Source organism: Syngnathus typhle, linkage group LG17, assembly GCF_033458585.1.
Source record: "Syngnathus typhle isolate RoL2023-S1 ecotype Sweden linkage group LG17, RoL_Styp_1.0, whole genome shotgun sequence".
NCBI lineage: Eukaryota > Metazoa > Chordata > Actinopteri > Syngnathiformes > Syngnathidae > Syngnathus > Syngnathus typhle.
Genome location: NC_083754.1, coordinates 10,631,139 through 10,646,903, shown reverse-complemented (window position 1 = coordinate 10,646,903; position 15,765 = coordinate 10,631,139). Strand labels below are relative to the sequence as shown.

At 49.3% G+C, this 15,765-nt stretch overlaps 1 protein-coding gene across 4 annotated transcripts; it reads right to left on the bottom strand.

The window, feature by feature from the left end:
* Positions 1-1,253: 1,253 nt before the first annotated feature.
* gprc5ba (G protein-coupled receptor, class C, group 5, member Ba) lies at positions 1,254-15,675 on the bottom strand. 4 transcript variants are annotated; one of them, XM_061304172.1, is made up of 7 exons: positions 15,215-15,675; positions 12,927-13,059; positions 12,426-12,511; positions 3,777-4,837; positions 2,804-2,922; positions 2,632-2,672; positions 1,254-2,532 (listed from the first exon to the last, which is right to left on the bottom strand). In XM_061304172.1, coding segments are annotated over exons 2-7 (1,311 nt in total). In that variant the 5' UTR covers positions 12,930-13,059; positions 15,215-15,675; the 3' UTR covers positions 1,254-2,531. The 4 variants fall into 4 exon arrangements, with proteins under 4 accessions (XP_061160156.1, XP_061160155.1, XP_061160158.1 ...); XM_061304171.1 differs by having other exon boundaries at positions 1,254-2,672; XM_061304174.1 differs by lacking the exon at positions 12,426-12,511 and having other exon boundaries at positions 1,254-2,672.
* Positions 15,676-15,765: the final 90 nt, after the last annotated feature.

Below are 15,765 nucleotides of genomic sequence, written 5' to 3'. Positions count from 1 at the left end.
GTAATGATGAGTTTTATTAATAAAATTTTATAAAAAATAAATAATAAATCATTTTAAAAAATGTTGTTTATACTTGTTTTTATGCCAGTTGTATCATTTTATTTCATTGTATTTATATATTTATTATAAATGTACTATTTATTTATATAAAGGCCGGTCTGCGAAAATATTTCTGACACGTAACCGGTCCGTGGCGCAAAAAAGGTTGGGGACCACTGCTGTACAGTATAGTATTCCATGTTAGTCCTTGTTCCTGTTGCCCACAGTCCCATTTAATACAGTGGTTGACCCAACCGCGTGAACTTTCTCCTTTTTCTTGTAGCTGTGTCGGCAACCTTGCTCCCTGCTGTGTGTCATCCCATGCACACGTTGCCTGTGTCAAGCCTCGTTTCTGCCGTTCACGAGATTAATCTGTTTCCTACATGCTGTGCCGTGAACCTAACTTCTGTAGCCATGTTGGACCCTGTTCCGGAATGTTTACTCATGTTCCTGTCGCACATTAGTTCCCGTCAAGCGACGTGGCAGGACAAGCTGAGTCTGGGCCTGTTGTGTGACGGTTCCTGTTTTGGCACAGACAAATGCACGGCAGAGGGGGTTGTGTTGCTGAGAGGGCTCCACTGCGCCTGTTTTTTTTGGGGATAAACACTGATCAGTATTGAAATCTTGTCTAGCTTACTGCATGAAGTTGTGCTCATTTTTATTCATAGCTATTTATTTACCTCAGATGCACAAAAAATGTCAAATACGGCTGCCGCGACCTAAAATTATTTTCCTTACAAAAATGTCCAAAGAAAATGTTTGTGTATGCAAAGCAACCATGTAAAAAAGACTTCAACTAAAAATAGCAGTCGACAATGTGTGCACTGAAGCCAGTGATCCCCAAATGTGATCGATTGAATCCAAGATGTATGCTAGCAATTGTATAGAATGAATGTAGGACAGTTGAGTGTTTTTGGGCAAGATGGCTGAAGCTACAATGGGTAGTGTTCCAAATGAAGCCCACAAGTAGCGAGCAGACTCAGGGCTCGAAGCTTATTTTTTGCCCAAGTTGCCCTCGGGCAAGTTGGAGAAAATTTTACTTGCCCGAAACAAAATTTTACTTGCCCGAATTTTTTTGGAGTGGATTTTTACTTGCCCGACACATTTTTGCAATAAAAAAGACAACACTATAAGTTTTGCCTTCATATGCCTTCGTATCCGCCAACCGGAAACAAGCTCTGCTGGTGCGCAGGCGCAGAAGAGCCAGGGACGGGTGACGGAGCATGCATTTAATTACGAAGCGCTTTGCCGTTATCAATGTATTGCAGACTTACACGAGAAACTAACCGCTCCCTAGAAAACAAAATGTCGGACCAGAAGCGGCAGAAGTTGCGAGAAATTATGCACAAAATCGTCTTTTTACAGCTTGAAAACATGGTATTATGGCAGGGCAAGTGAGGAAAAATTCTACTTGCCCGTCTGCCATCGCTACTTGCCCCGGGCAATCGGGCAATCGTTAGTTTCGAGCCCTGAGACTGTACGTAGTAAATGTGTTTGAAAACAAAAGCCCTGTCTGCGATTGAGCCATAGATACGGTTGTCCGTTGTACGTCGTTGCGTCCGTGACCTTGAATGTGTACTCCCTTTCATGCCACGAGGACGTTAGCTAATGAAACTGTAGAGATGACTGGCCGCAAGCCGGCCGGCTAACGTACTGACTCCTCTTCTTCAATCCACGGTCTGGATGGCATCGCTCGCTCCATCTTCAATTTCCATGCACGCTTTACAGTTGGTTCGAGTACGTTAGTAGGATGTCGCAATAGGCAAGCCGCACGTCGGATGACCCCAAACTACGGTTTGTCTTTTGCACTCTCGTCTCTTTTTTCCATTTGGTGGTGTCTTGAGAGCTTTTTCTGATGCCTATTTGCCTGACTTGGCGCGCTAAAGGTTGGGAAACACCGGTCCCTTCATTCGTGACAGAGAAAAGTCAACAAGCAGCCTGGCCTTTTTGTGTCGTCTGTATATGTACTGCATCAGTGCCACAGTTTAAAGGAGGACAGAATGAAGAAGCAGCGTGGTGCAACATCCAGACGCTAGGACCAGGAGGAAGAGAGCAAGAGGAAGCAGCTCCCACTCAGAGGAAGGATGATTTCACTGTTGTACTCTCCCTCCTTCCGTTTTCCAACCTGCACTGCAAATGGCTCGAAACCTTGTCTTGTTTTCTTGCAGAAACGCTCTTTTCCTCCCCTGTTTCAAAGAGGCCTGGTGTATGGCCTCCATTCAGTGATGCGCCAGTTAGGATGCTTCCTTCCAGTGGTTGTATGCAGGTTGTGCTTTTTCATTGTCATATTTCATGTTCATGCAAAAAATAAAATAAAACGGGGGGGGGGGGGGGCTGTTGTCATTGACGCGGTGTTGGAAGACAGAGCCAAATGAAGGATGTTCACAGTTTGAAGGATGCTTACAGTGCTGCAGTCACGCCAAAGAAAAAGCCTCGCTTTATGAGACATATAGCTCTGTCCTCCATGGCCTCCTTATTTGATTGGCACGCCATCTGTACAAAGTAAAAGCGGCATCTGTGTATCTTTTTTTTTAAGTACGCTCGCCTCCCCAGGGAAACTGCGCTGGCCCCTCGTCCGTACGATCTGCTCACCACAGCTGCCTCCCCGTGTAAGTGGGAGGGGCTGAGGGTACCTACGCGATCGGGCAAAAAAAGAACATTGAGTCTGACAAGCAACATAATGTTAAAACGGGAAACGGTTTTGAATGACAAACAGTTTCCGTAGGCGTGATTGTGCCTGGGAAGGGAGGGAAAACGTACTCACCGCCCCCCCGTTGAGGATCATGGTCATCTCGGTGGGCTGGTAGACGTTGCTGCGGAAGGGCGCGCTGGGCCTGCTGGCGCCCGTGTTGCTGTTGTGCTGCCCACCACCACTTCTCAGGCCTGCATGCAAGCACGAGTCAAAGTCAGCGAGCACCATGACCCCAACGTGCGCAAACGGCTGTTTTCTTGAAATGTGTTGTTCATAATAACAATGCTTTAAAACAACAAATTAACCAGTTCAAGAAAAAGTCATGACTATTTATTATAATTAATATTTTGGCAGATTAAATCAGCGGTTATTTGCCCCTTTTCAAATGATCAAAAACATTTTTTCCCACATTACAAAATAAGACTATAAAATTGGTGGTGAAACTGGCAAATGTTCTTCCTGCAATTTATCTTTGTTGTTGTAAACTCTAAAGGATCCAAAAGATGAATTTGCAGATACATTATCTATTTTTTCAAATTAGTCTGTGAACAGAATTCTATCCTGCCGGATATCTGAATCTGCCTTAAAAAAAAACAGTGTCACGGTCGGGTCCATAATATTCTATGCTGTCTTGATTGCGTGGCCGGAGTTTTGCGAGCTGGTATGCTTCTGTGTGAGCGCCTCGGCATGAGTTTTGCCGACAGCAGTCAGCAGTCATTTCTCTTTTTCACTGTCTGTGGCGCTTGTGACTCTTCTTTTCCACATGCGAGGGCATTACCGTACGTTTTGTCATCGCTACAATTTGCAGAAACCAAGAGAGAAAGTTCACTAATGGGCAAAATGCTTTCTTTGCAATTCTGATATGTAGGAGGCAGTCCATCGCCATAGGAATTCCAAGATGGCCGCCGCCATTAAAGCTGGTTTGCCATCCACAAAAATTGCCAAGAACGTAAGCAAGTAAGTGTGTTAGCTCACTCATTGGTGAATTGTTGGGTGGTGTGCAGGCCGTGCCTTTTGCTTTGGTCTCGACCTGACGCGAGCGTACCTGCAGCGTTGTCGTCGTTGTATCCGAAGCCTTGGTTCTCCACAAATTGCCTGTGCGAAAGCGGGACGTCATCGTCGAAGCTGGTCTCCCTCATCCGGGTGGAGTTCTGCGACGTGTCAAAGTAGTCTGGCACGGTGGGCTGCGGCGGCGGCTTCAGGCACACGTGCGCCTCGGGAATGGCGTGGAAGACCAGCAGCAGCCAACCCTGGGCCACCAGGGCCACGGCCAGCGCTGGCTCGTCCCATTCCGGCGACTTGCTCAGCCAGGCGTTGCCGTAGAGGTAGAAGCCCACCCAGGCCGCCCACAGCAGCAGGGACAGGAGGCAGGTGACCAGCAGCCAGACAGCGTTGCAGCGCCAGCGCCGCATCTTGCCGCACAGGGCCAGCGCAGCGGCAGCAGCGGCGGCCAGCAGCAGCGCTAGCACGTAGCTGCAGGCCAACGAGAAGTCCATGGGCAGGTACTCACAGGCGGCCCGGCCCTCCCTCAGCACGGTCAGGAGAAGCCACTCGGCAGCAATGATGCCCTGCACGGCACTCAGGCCCAAGGCCAGGCCCGTCAGGGCGCAGCTGCCCGGGCCGCGGTGCTCGCGCCCCACGCGGCGCAGGCGCACCCCCTGCACCAGCAGGCAGGAGAAGCAAAGGGCGAACAGGAGCCCCCACAGGGCCCGTCGCAGCACGCATAGCAACTCATCACGCTCGATCAGATAGGCGAAGCTCAGGCCGAACAAGCCCGCCACGCCCAGGAGCAGTAGCAGGATGGGCCCAACGCCACTGCGCTTCTCTGCCTCGCCGATGCGCCGCAGGCGGCACAGCAGGACCGAGGTCAACAGGACGGTCACCAGAGTTCCGCACGCCGCCACACTCGCCACCACCACGCCCCAGCCAGTGTCCAGGTCGCACAGCAGGGTGTAGGGCCGCCCTAGGCCCCAGCTGCAACCCGCGGGGAGTGCTGCCGCCGGCGAGTCCTCGCCTTCTTGACCCTCTGCCGCAGCGGTCAGCAGCAGCAGGAACAGGACCCTGGCGAATGCCATCTCCTCCGGGAAAGCAGTCAAGACCAGACGTCTACGTGAGGGAGGGAAAAAACTTCAAAGGTGTGCAGGCGGAAAGAGGGGAGCAGAATTTGCGGCGACCACTTGTTTTCAGCTCAGAATTTTTAGGACCCTTTAAAAGGCCAACATTCGCGTTTGGCAAAATATAGAAGGCACTCATGTTGACCTCACTTATTGCCATGCTGGCAAAATACGTACAAGGCCACGTTATTTTGTTCTTGTCATTAACGGCGCTCGGTCTGCTCCGTCCTGAAGCGTCGGAAGCGGTGTGCGAGGAGGCTGAAGAGGGGTGCGAGTGGGGGCGTCCGGGCCAGGCTGGCGGCCAACCCAGCTCGCCCGGCCGTGCCTTCCGTTCTTCTGGCGAACGTTCGATCGCTGGGCATCAACATGCCTGCTGAGATCTACAAACCGGCCAGTGCGTAACTGCTGTGCATCTGGAGCGGCTAGCGTGCTATCGGGCGGACCGGGCCATTGTACGAGGGGGAACATCGCGAGGAGGTGGAATGTGCGTCTTGTGGTGGGATGCAAGCACTGCTCGCCTCTGGCGAAGTTTGTGATCTCCAGGCTTTTGGGGTCCTGAACTCTCTCTCCCGTTGTTTACTTGTATGTTACTCGTGTACTGTCTCGTCACCGTGGGATGGAGGAAACGTAATTTCGATTTCTTTGTGTGTCTTGGCATGAAGGAATTGACAATAAAGCTGACTCTGACTCTGACTAGGGATGCATACCGTGGATCAGTACTTTTTGGTACCTGTACCAAATTCGGTCCGTACTGTAGCACCGTAAAAATTCTATACAAATGATACCACTAATGGTAGTGTTTATCCAGCAACCGTCAATTAATCATGACGCTGCTGCCAGAAACGTTACTTCTAACAACAAACATGTCAGCTGTGAGAGTGAAGCGTTCAAAGGTTTGGCTTAACTTTATAAATGTGACTGTTTTACGTGGAGCGGCTAACGCAAACTCGGGAAGTAGGCTTGGTATGTTTGACGTTAACTCCGCTAATATAGCTGGCCGTTAATGTTATGTTGTATTGTTTTTCGGTAAAGCCACCGCAGAAGCAAGAATCCCCATTCACTCTCGCTAAAAGAGGGAAAATAGAGACGACTACCGTATCTTCCGCACTATTAGGCGCACATAAAAACTTAAAATTTACTCAAAAACCCACAACGCGCCTTATAATGCAGAGCGCCTCATATATAGGTGAATTGATGAATTTGTTGATCCATACTGGTTGTGCACAGCGTTCTGCCAAAATGCTTTAGTACGTTTTAGTACGACTAGTAAATTACAAGGTCGCATCGCTTCCCTGCATCACGGCAACCGAGGTCAGGGGGCCTCACTGAATAGCCGTTGTACCCGCGAGGCTATTTCATTTCAAAATAGGCTGCTCCGTTAATGTTTCGAGTAAATTTACGGATTGATATGGAAGGGAAACATAAGTAAGCAGTACCAATGTGTTATATCGAATTTTAGTCAGTTCCAATCATTTTATAGGAGATAGTTTGAAAACGCGATGGTTTATAGGGGGCTGCCACAACACTTTGTGGAGGCTAATGGGAGTCTGTGAGCTGAGGCTCATGGGAGTTTGCGGGTGGCTAATGCTATAATGATATTTCATTTCGAAATAAGCTGCTCCGTTAATGTTACCTGTAAATTTACGGATCGATATGGAAGGGAAACATAAGTAAACAGTACCAATGTGGTAGATCAAACTTTAATCGGTTCCGATCACTTTTATAGGAGATAGTTTGAGAAACGCGATTGTTTACTGAGGGCTCATTGGTAATTGGCTAGTGGATGCATACCGGAACCCTAGTCAACCTCAGTTTGTTCCAGTATAGCTTCTATTTCATGTGCCTTTTAATCTGGTGCGCCCGACATATGAAATCATTTCTAAAATAAAAAATTCAATGAGGGTGCGCCTTATAATCCAGTGTGCCTTATGGAGCGAAAAATACGGTAGTTGTGCGTCTGTTGAAGTATTACATGTACAGTTGAACCAGTACATGAACCATTCATTATAAAGGTTCAGTATCTATGTCACTGAGGATAGGGTGCTGTTCGTTTGTTTTCCAGTTACACTCCAGAGCTAGTTGACTTGTTGAAAGCTTACATTGAAGGTACATGATGTTGCTTGTGTTATCCCCTTTGCAGCTATAAAATAGTTGTTAAAGATGAATGATATTTTTATCTTCTTGTTCACATCTTCAATCAAATTAGATACAAACACGGACAAGCGTATTGATAAATATCGGCATCGATAAGGAGTATCGGTATTGACATTGCCAAAGTCCTAACGATATGCGGTTGGAATCCCCATTTATGACAACATCAAACATTTTGCTTTTGTTCTTGGACTGAAAAGGAATCGTTTTGAGTGGCCATTTAAAAACAGTTGTAGACGACACGTACTCCGTATTACACATCTTTCAAATGACCTCGCGCTCTCTAAAGATGATGTCCATGATGACCTTGGAGAGAAGCGTGGGACACAATTTGAACAAATACCGAACAAGTACTGTTCCCGTAAGAAGAACAACGATGCAAGTCGATGATGACGATGACTTCATTTCACAGTGAGTGTTGCCATGTTGTTTTCAGCTCTTTTGTGTAACCCGCAGAGATTTGCACCCACTGGAATTCTTGCCCACCACTGTAGTTTCATGTTTTACTCCTGGCCCCCCAACCCCCTCACTTACATCACCTGCTGATGAGTCGCCAAAAGCCGGCCGTAGTATGGCTTAGTATAGCTTTGTGACGTGCACACCACCTTCACATTCAAGATGCACTTGAGCTCCAGCCTCGCCGGTACCCATGGTTACCTCCCCCATCTTGACGGAGACAAGCTCGTCCGTACTAAGCAGGGTAGACAGCTCCTGCTCTTGTCTCGTTTTCCTTTTGAACTTGCTACTGCTATTTGTGAGCTCTTAATGCTCGCATGGAGAACATCGTAGGCATACTCGCAACATGAGGCAGGAAGACCCTCGCCCCTCCCACCACCACCAACACCCCTCTGTCACGCTGTCACTCCCCCTTGCACAGATGGTTGCTCTGGCTGCAGGACACACGCACACATTGAAGTGCCAGTGGCAAAACGCACGCACTCACACCAATACATACACACACACATTCACATGCATCAGTCACATGCAATATGACAAAGTCGACCTTTACATGCAAGCACAAGCTAACGGACATCACACAAATCCTTTTTTTTTTGTCAGAGGCAAGCCACAAAATTGATGAACAATGTACCACAGCAAGAACAATATTGTGCTTTGTTGTTTGCACCCTAGTTTGTAAGTGTGGTATTTGACAGGTTTTGACAGTCTGAACTTCAGCGTAGTACCACAGTGTCCCACAACAGTGGAAATGACAGCACTGTGTGACACTTGCATTGAGGCCAAGATTCTTCAGCCTGCCAATGGCTTTTCACATGCTAGGTTAGCATTATGCTAAAGGACATGATCTGGTTTGGTTGAATATTTTGGAACTTTGGCCACAAGAGTTCTCGGTTCAAATGTAGAAAATGGACAGCTGAATGGATAGATGCTTTCTTTAGGAATATGTCCTTGAAAGTCACAAAACTGCTGAATTGAATTTGAGTTCAAGAAGGATAGCGTTTCATCCTGCTTCTTTTCTCTCCGCCATTTTAAAGCCTCCGCTTTTGTCTCTCAACACTTGTCCTTCCCAATTACATCCCTCCCCTCCCCCCTTCCATTTTGCCCCCCACCCAGCCCCTGCTCTTCCTTGCCTCCATTCCGTGCATCTTATGTAACGCTCGAGTCGGGTGTGCAGCTCCTGCTCCAGTTGTTGGGAGTTACTCTCGTCGCCGCATTGTGCCCTCCACAGCAACGTTGCCATTTTGTTGTGCTGTTTGGATGTCAAGAAGCAACTACGCCATCTCAGCGTTCCCCGACCTTTGAGCCAAAGCAAATCATTGACATTCGAAACAATCTTGTGGATGTGAAGGTTAAGTGGCATCGAGAGGATGAGCGTTTGATGGCTGCGCCGGCATCAATGGAGGACCTCTGGCAGTGAATGAGTTACAAACATGACAAGTGTTTCTATTTCATTTCTGCTAACCCCCAGGAGGCAGTGCTTAAAGCACTGAATGATTCCTGAGCGCATGCACAGTCAGAGTATGCATACCAAATTAGTCACCTTTGACTCCTGGATGACCCTAGACTGGTATAAAGTCCAGTGTCACCAGAGGCTCGTTCCTTCTTTTCTTCTCGCGTAGCTTGCATACCACTGCGTGTTTTCTGTTCTGAAGAAAGGTTGGATTCGTCTTTTGACATCTTTTCTCCGCCGCTGTGGAGCCTTGTGACCTTTGGTCGGAGCAGCGTATTTTTGCCCTCCCAGGCTGCAGCTGGGTTGACTTTATGGTGTTTCGGCGGAGTTGTTGCGTCCGTTCTTGGGTCCCGGCTAGAGATGCACCGATCCGATATCTGGATCGGATATCGGTCCCGATATCAACAAAATAGATGGATCGGGTATCGGAAAATACAGCCGACTGTGAGCCGATACTTTCCTTAATCTATTGGGACGCGGGCTACGTCATACGTCAGCAGCACGTGTGCCGCATGCCACGAGAGTTTTCTAAACAAACGCAAACATGGAGCGAACGTTCGCTTCTCTTCCCCGGGTTGCTAAGCGGACGTCAAACCCTGCGCGTTCGCTTCTCTTCGGGTTGCTAATGGGACGTCAAAGGCTGCGCGTTCGCTTCTCTCCCGAATGGGGGGGGGGCGGAGGCTAATCGGATGTCAAACGCTGCGTGTTCGCTTCTCTTCCGGGGGGGTGTTAATGGGACGTCAAACGCTTTGTGTGGCGGGCTCCATCTAGTGTGGAAACTGAGAAGCTGAGCTCAAGCTTCTTGTGCGGGCCATATTCAATTATGTTTTCAGAATTTGCTGCGGGCCAATAAAAACTGGACCGTTAGTTTGGACACCCCTAATTTAGAGCAAAGAACTGTGTAGTCTGCCTGATGCCATTGCCTTTGGTCTTTTCTGTTCCACATGTAGAGTTATGTAGCTTGTTAAGTCAACCATAATATCGGATCGGTATCGGGTATCGACCGATACGCAAAGCCACGGCATCGGTATCGGAACTGAAATAGTCGGATCGGTGCATCTCTAGTCCCGGCGTGGTCGCGTGCTAGCGTCCACGTCGTGGATTTTTCTCTTGTTTTGTACATTTTGCTCTTGCTGTGTGTTGGTAGTGTTTGCGCCACCTTTCCTCAGCTTGTCGCTGCTCGGGCTTTCGCCCGTGACGTGCTTGCTGTTCAGTGAGCGTTCGCGCCACCTTCCCTCGGTTTGCCACAGCTTGGACTGTCGCCCCGGGACATGCATTTGCGCTTGTTGTGTAGGTAGCGTTCGCGCCGCCTTCCCTTGGTTTGTCGCTGCTTGGGCTGTCGTCCTGCGTTGTGCATTTGCGACGTGGGTTTGCTGTGCAGGTGGCGTTTGCTCCATCTTCCCTCGACTGTCCTGCTTGAGCTTGTCGCAGGCAATATTCATGCCGTCTTCTTTAGTATTGTCCTTTTTTTCCGCAATGGAGGACTCCCATTGTTGTGTGGACTGTGGTGCCCTCTTTGTGGCCTCGGACGTAAGTGCTGAGCGCTGTCCGAGGTGCCTTGAAGCTGACGGTGTGGACATGGTGGGTACCCGCCCCTGGGATCGGCCGTCCAGACGCTCTATGCGTTGTGCTTCGCCAGCTGCTGTGATCCGTCCCTCCTCTAAGAGAGCGGCTCCAGATCAGCACCTTGCTTCTGAGGTGGGGCGCTTGCAGGCTTAGTTAGAGATTAGGTCGCTTTCGCACGTGTGCCACTGTCCTGCCTCCGCGGGTGTGGGTGGCCCGTCCACTCCTTCAATGCCAGTGCTTGCTCAGGAGGATGGCACCATTTCGGTGGCAGCCTCGGCGTCTCTTTTTAATGACGCCGGCGATGGCCCACGTCTGTGGTTTAAGAGTCGGCTCCCAGTCTTCTGCCCCGAGCTCCTGCAGCGAAGCAGGGGATGCCTTGATGCAGGCAGTCTTGCGTCGCACCTTGGAGCATCCGCATTTAGACATGTCTCTGTTGGCGCTGTCGGAGCCTGAGAGTCCTTTCTTCTGGCACAGGCAGCTCTCTTCTGCCTTCTCAGTCCCAGCATCTGAGGACTATTTGAGGGAGCTCCATGCTTGCTGGAGGGATACCGGCTTTTGGCTGACGGCCGCTATGCATGGTGCTGCCGTTGCCGGCCTGGATCCCATGCCTGCAGTGGAACCTACCATTGCTTCTTTGATTGTGTCCCCGGGGAAGACCCTTCGGCCGTCTGTTCAGGGCCCTCAACCCCAGTGTCGGGTGCCCAATGACCTTCTCGTGAGGTTCTACAACGGTAACTCCCTGGCTCACCTCATGCTCGCACTCTCTGCTTCCATCCCCCGATCCCAGCGGTCTAGGGACTGAGGCCTCGGGGCTGGCTGTCGGTTGCTTTTCCCACGAGCAGCTCAGTTACTGGGCTGCGTGTGCCTGGGACCCCTGGGTGGTTTTCATCTTGTTTCGACGCCGTCCCCCCCATTCCCTCTCGGGTCAAGGTGACCACTATCACCGACACGTCGAGGGCCTTAATACTGGACCGGGAGCTGTCCACACTCCTGGCCAGGAGGGCTATCGAGGTGATCAATCCTCTGGCGCATCCAGGCGGTTTTTATTCGGTCGACTTCCTAGTGCCAAAATAGGCCGGCGGTTACCAATCGATCCTGGACCTTTGTGGGCTCAATATTTGTTTCAAGGTCCTGCCTTTCCACATGCTGACCACGGCTGACGTCTTATGGACAGTCGCCCGGGAGGATTGGTTCACTTCTGTCGACCTGGAGGATGCCTCCTTGCACCTCCCGGTAGCGCCTCAGCACAGATGCTTCCTCCGCTTCGCCTACAGAGGCCGTAGTAGGCTGTTCCGTGTGCTCCCTCGCCCCAAGCATTTTGTGAAGGCTGCGCCGCATGACGGTGTTGCCGTACCAAGATGAGTGGCTCATTTGCGCGCTGTCGAGAGCTCAGGTGGGTTAAGACACGTCCGCCCAACTTGCCCATGTTGCCCGGCTGGGCATCCGGTTTAGTCTGCCCAAGTCTTCTCTGACGCCCACTCAGAGGACGGATTTTATTGGGGTGTCATTTGAGCCCGTGACAATCAGAGGCTGTCCCGCCTCTCGCCAGGTGCATGATGTTCTTTGCCTTCTCATGCACGTCCGGAAGGGCAAGCTGCTGCCTTGTGGTTTCTGGGCAAATTGACCTCCCTAACAGCGATGGTCCTGCTGGGCTTGCTGTTGTTGCGCCCTCTGCAGAGGTGGCTGAACAGCTTTCATTTGGACCCCAAATGGCACCGTCACCAGACTCAAGGTGTCCTACAGGTGCCTCCTCGCCTTGGCGCCCTGGAGAGACCAGACTTTTCTGATGCTTGGTGTCCCGCTCAGGGTAGCCCCGGGCTGCCGTGAGGCAGTCAAGACGGATGCCAGTCGCAAATTGAAGGATGGATTATTTCTGTGTGTAAACACCTTGCAAACAGGCTAGGTAAGGTTGAGTCATTTTTCTTTCTTTTAACTTGGCGGTCTTGACACTGACTTCTTTTGACGCCTGTGTGACAGTTGAGAGGAACCCATCATGAATGGAAGCGACACGTCTTCCACAGCCCAAGCAGCACGTTTGGCCTGTCATAAAAAAATGAGTCGTCTTTTTGTTATCCTCCCTTTCACGTCTTTGACACTTGCAAGACAGTTCAAACCTTGATGTCATGTCGCGTCCGTCATTTTACTTTATACTTGCTTAATACAACATTTCTTGTTTACGGCTATTAAGAATTTTCCAGTGTGACTTGAAAAGGTTTGATGTTGATAGCTTGACCCTGTAACGCAGGGGTCGGGAACCTTTTTGACGGACCGAGCCATAAATGCCCATTTTTTGAAAAAAAAATTCCCGTGAGAGCCATACCATTTAAAAAACAAAACGATAGGCTAAATACAATTAAATGCATGTATTTTAATTAAGACCAATGATTTTTTGAGTGTACTAATGTATTCTTTCTAATAAGGTTTTTATATTGAAGCTTAGAAAAAAAAACCTCACCATTAATGAGACTTCTGGGGCTGCATCATTTTGCTGATGGCTTTGTAGACCAGTTGATATGCGGTGAGGTTGACCTTCATGCAGGCGTTGAGTCTCTCATCAGTCATAATGGCCCGATTGTGACCGGTTCTTGCTGACAGAGGCATGTCTTTTATCCGTTTGAGTATCTTTTCTTTATCCGTGAAATCGTCAAAAAGTTCATTAGCCACATCAAGCATAAATGTTGAAATACTCGCCATCAGTGAATGGCTTTCCGTTCCTCACAATTGCTAATGCACCGGCAAAACGAGCTGAATTAAAGTCACCTTGTCTGGTCCATACACGGAGTTGCTGTTTGTCTAGTTTGGACCTTCCTCTGGAACTCTTCACACGCTAACTTTCTGCTGTCCCCAGCTGGGTATTTGATTGCAAATGTAGCATGTCATGTCTCAAAGTGGCGCTTGATATTGGAGCATTTCATTGATGCAACTTTTTCATTGCCTATGAGGCAAGTAGCAGAGCCTCCTCTCTCCACAAATGCGAATTCTTCGGTCCACTCACTCTGAAATCTTTGCTAATTGCCATCTCTCTTGCTTGCCTGGCACACACTAGCTAGCTCGCTGAAATTTTAAATAAGGCGGATGGAATTTTACCTCTCACGACCCCATAGGCCCTGTATTGTCAAATAAAAATAGTGCTTTTTTTGTCCGACCTGGCGTCACCCTTCTGTACACCGAAGGGCAACTGGGATTGGCTGATATGACCCAACCGTGGATTTCAGCGGTAGAAAACAGATGGGATGGACTGCAAACGTGATCATAATTTATATTTTAAAAGCTAATTTAACATTTTGATTTCAGTACGTCTATTTTTTACTTGGATAATATAACAAAATTATTTATGACTTCAATTGTGTAAATGTCACATTTGTTTGCGAGCCAGACGCAGTCACCAAAATAGCCATATCTGGCTGACTTGTTCTAGTGTATAACAATGTAGAATGGCGTGTCAATTCATTGAAACGGAAGGGGGTGGGGTCTTTGCAGTTGACCTTGGAGGCTCCGATGTTTTATGAAGTAAAATGTCTGTAATCTTTGGTGCCAAAAATAGAGTTTATTGCTTCTTCTCCTACTTGAGCAAGAATAACTTTGAGCGAATGACATAAAGTCCACTTAGTCACGGAGCTGCTGACAGGACACATGCTTGTTGTGAGGGACTTTTACGCATAACGGCACTGTTGTTAGTCTTGTCGTTGTGCTAATATTTTGCGGTCCCCTCTTGGGCAGCTAGTGAGCAGGCAGACGCTTATGTTGGGGTGGGGTGGGGGTGGCGTCAAAATGCAAGCCGGAGTACTGTCTCCCTGGGGGAACAATTCACTTCCTAGTTCAATAATATCATGCATCCATCTGTCTCAATGTTGTCAGCGAGCCTTTTCATCTTCAACAATGATGGACGGCAGTAAACGAGTCCAAAGTCAGTGATGAAATCTTTGGGCTGGAGAAAATGAACCGGAGTCTGCGTGACTGCCGAGAGGCAGCATGCAGGTTTGCTGGCGTCCCCTATCGCCTTAATTAGGTCTCATTAGCATGGGACTGGGTTTACGGCAGGATCATATGCTAATTGACTTGGCAATTAACAGTAGTAGTGATTCAGCATAAACACACAATGTGGCTGGTCAGACAGGGGGGGCACTCTTGCTTTTAGCTGACCTAAGGAGCAGGTAAATCTAAAGATACACATGCTCTTTTTGCAGTGGCTCAGCAGCCCCATCCTCCTCTTGACAATGTTGGGCACATGCATGTAAGGCAGGCTCTCCATGCAGGGCATTCCAGAAGAGTGTTTGATTGAGGCGGCATTGTTCTAAATGCGTGTGTGCCTGGAAGAATGAATGACACCTTACACCTTACTTCTTGGCACTCCCCAAAATATCCTAGTGAGCGCTTGCGTGCCCGCGTGAGCATGTGGGTATTGGGGGGGATGAAAATGGAGGACGCTAGAGTTTCACCAGCAGCATGGGGGGCGGGGGGGTCAAATGATGCTGAGTCCATAACTAGTAAACAAACATCCAAAACAAAGCAAAACAAAACAGAAAAACCCGTTTGGGCTTTGTGCAATCGTTCATTAATTTTCATGACCCCCCCCCCCCCACACACACACCAACCCAACCACCCACCCACCCACACGCACACACCCACACACACACACACACACACACACACGCACACACACACACATACTTCCACACCGCCCCCTCTACCTTACTGCATCCGAAATTTGCTATTTATGGTGCCATGATAAACACGACCGACCTTTTTTGAATCGATGCAAATAGATCCGCTTGCTGGTATGGAGGTGCGGTGGGCAGTGTCGATCAGACTGCGTGCTTCAAATATCACATTTCGAAAAGAGCCGCGTCGTCGTCCTCAACTCTCCGCATCCACACTCGCGTCGCCGGCCCAATTGCTTTCGAATGACTTGCTTTCGGAACCGACGCTGGTCGCAGAACCCAAATGGCATACGAAGAGCGGATCAGATGACCCCTCGGGGATGTGTTTTCGACAAGTCCGACAGAGAAAAGCGTGATTTCCCCCCCTCGTTCCCCCCACCACTTAAATCCTTTGTTTGAGCATCTTGCGAAATAAAAAGCCCACCGCAGACGGTAGCCGATCAGTACCGATCCGCTAAAGTCCAGTTTGACGCTCGCTGCTGTTCACTAAAAAATTGCGCTCTGCATAACGCGCGTACAGACTACCCATAGCCAGCGCACCCCTCCCTCCCTCCCTCCAACGGCGCCTCCCCCTCTTCGCCTCTGCGCATGTTCACACTCGCGTCCACGCACAGAGAACACAAATCCACTCCG

Bases quoted from the DNA above. Each gene is read 5' to 3' on its own strand.
- gprc5ba (XM_061304171.1), bottom strand. The intron at 2,923-3,776 runs GTACGCTCGCGT...GCTTGCATGCAG, and splicing joins CAACGACGACAACGCTGCAG to GCCTGAGAAGTGGTGGTGGG. The intron at 2,673-2,803 runs GTGAGTACGTTT...CCGATCGCGTAG, and splicing joins TGATCCTCAACGGGGGGGCG to GTACCCTCAGCCCCTCCCAC.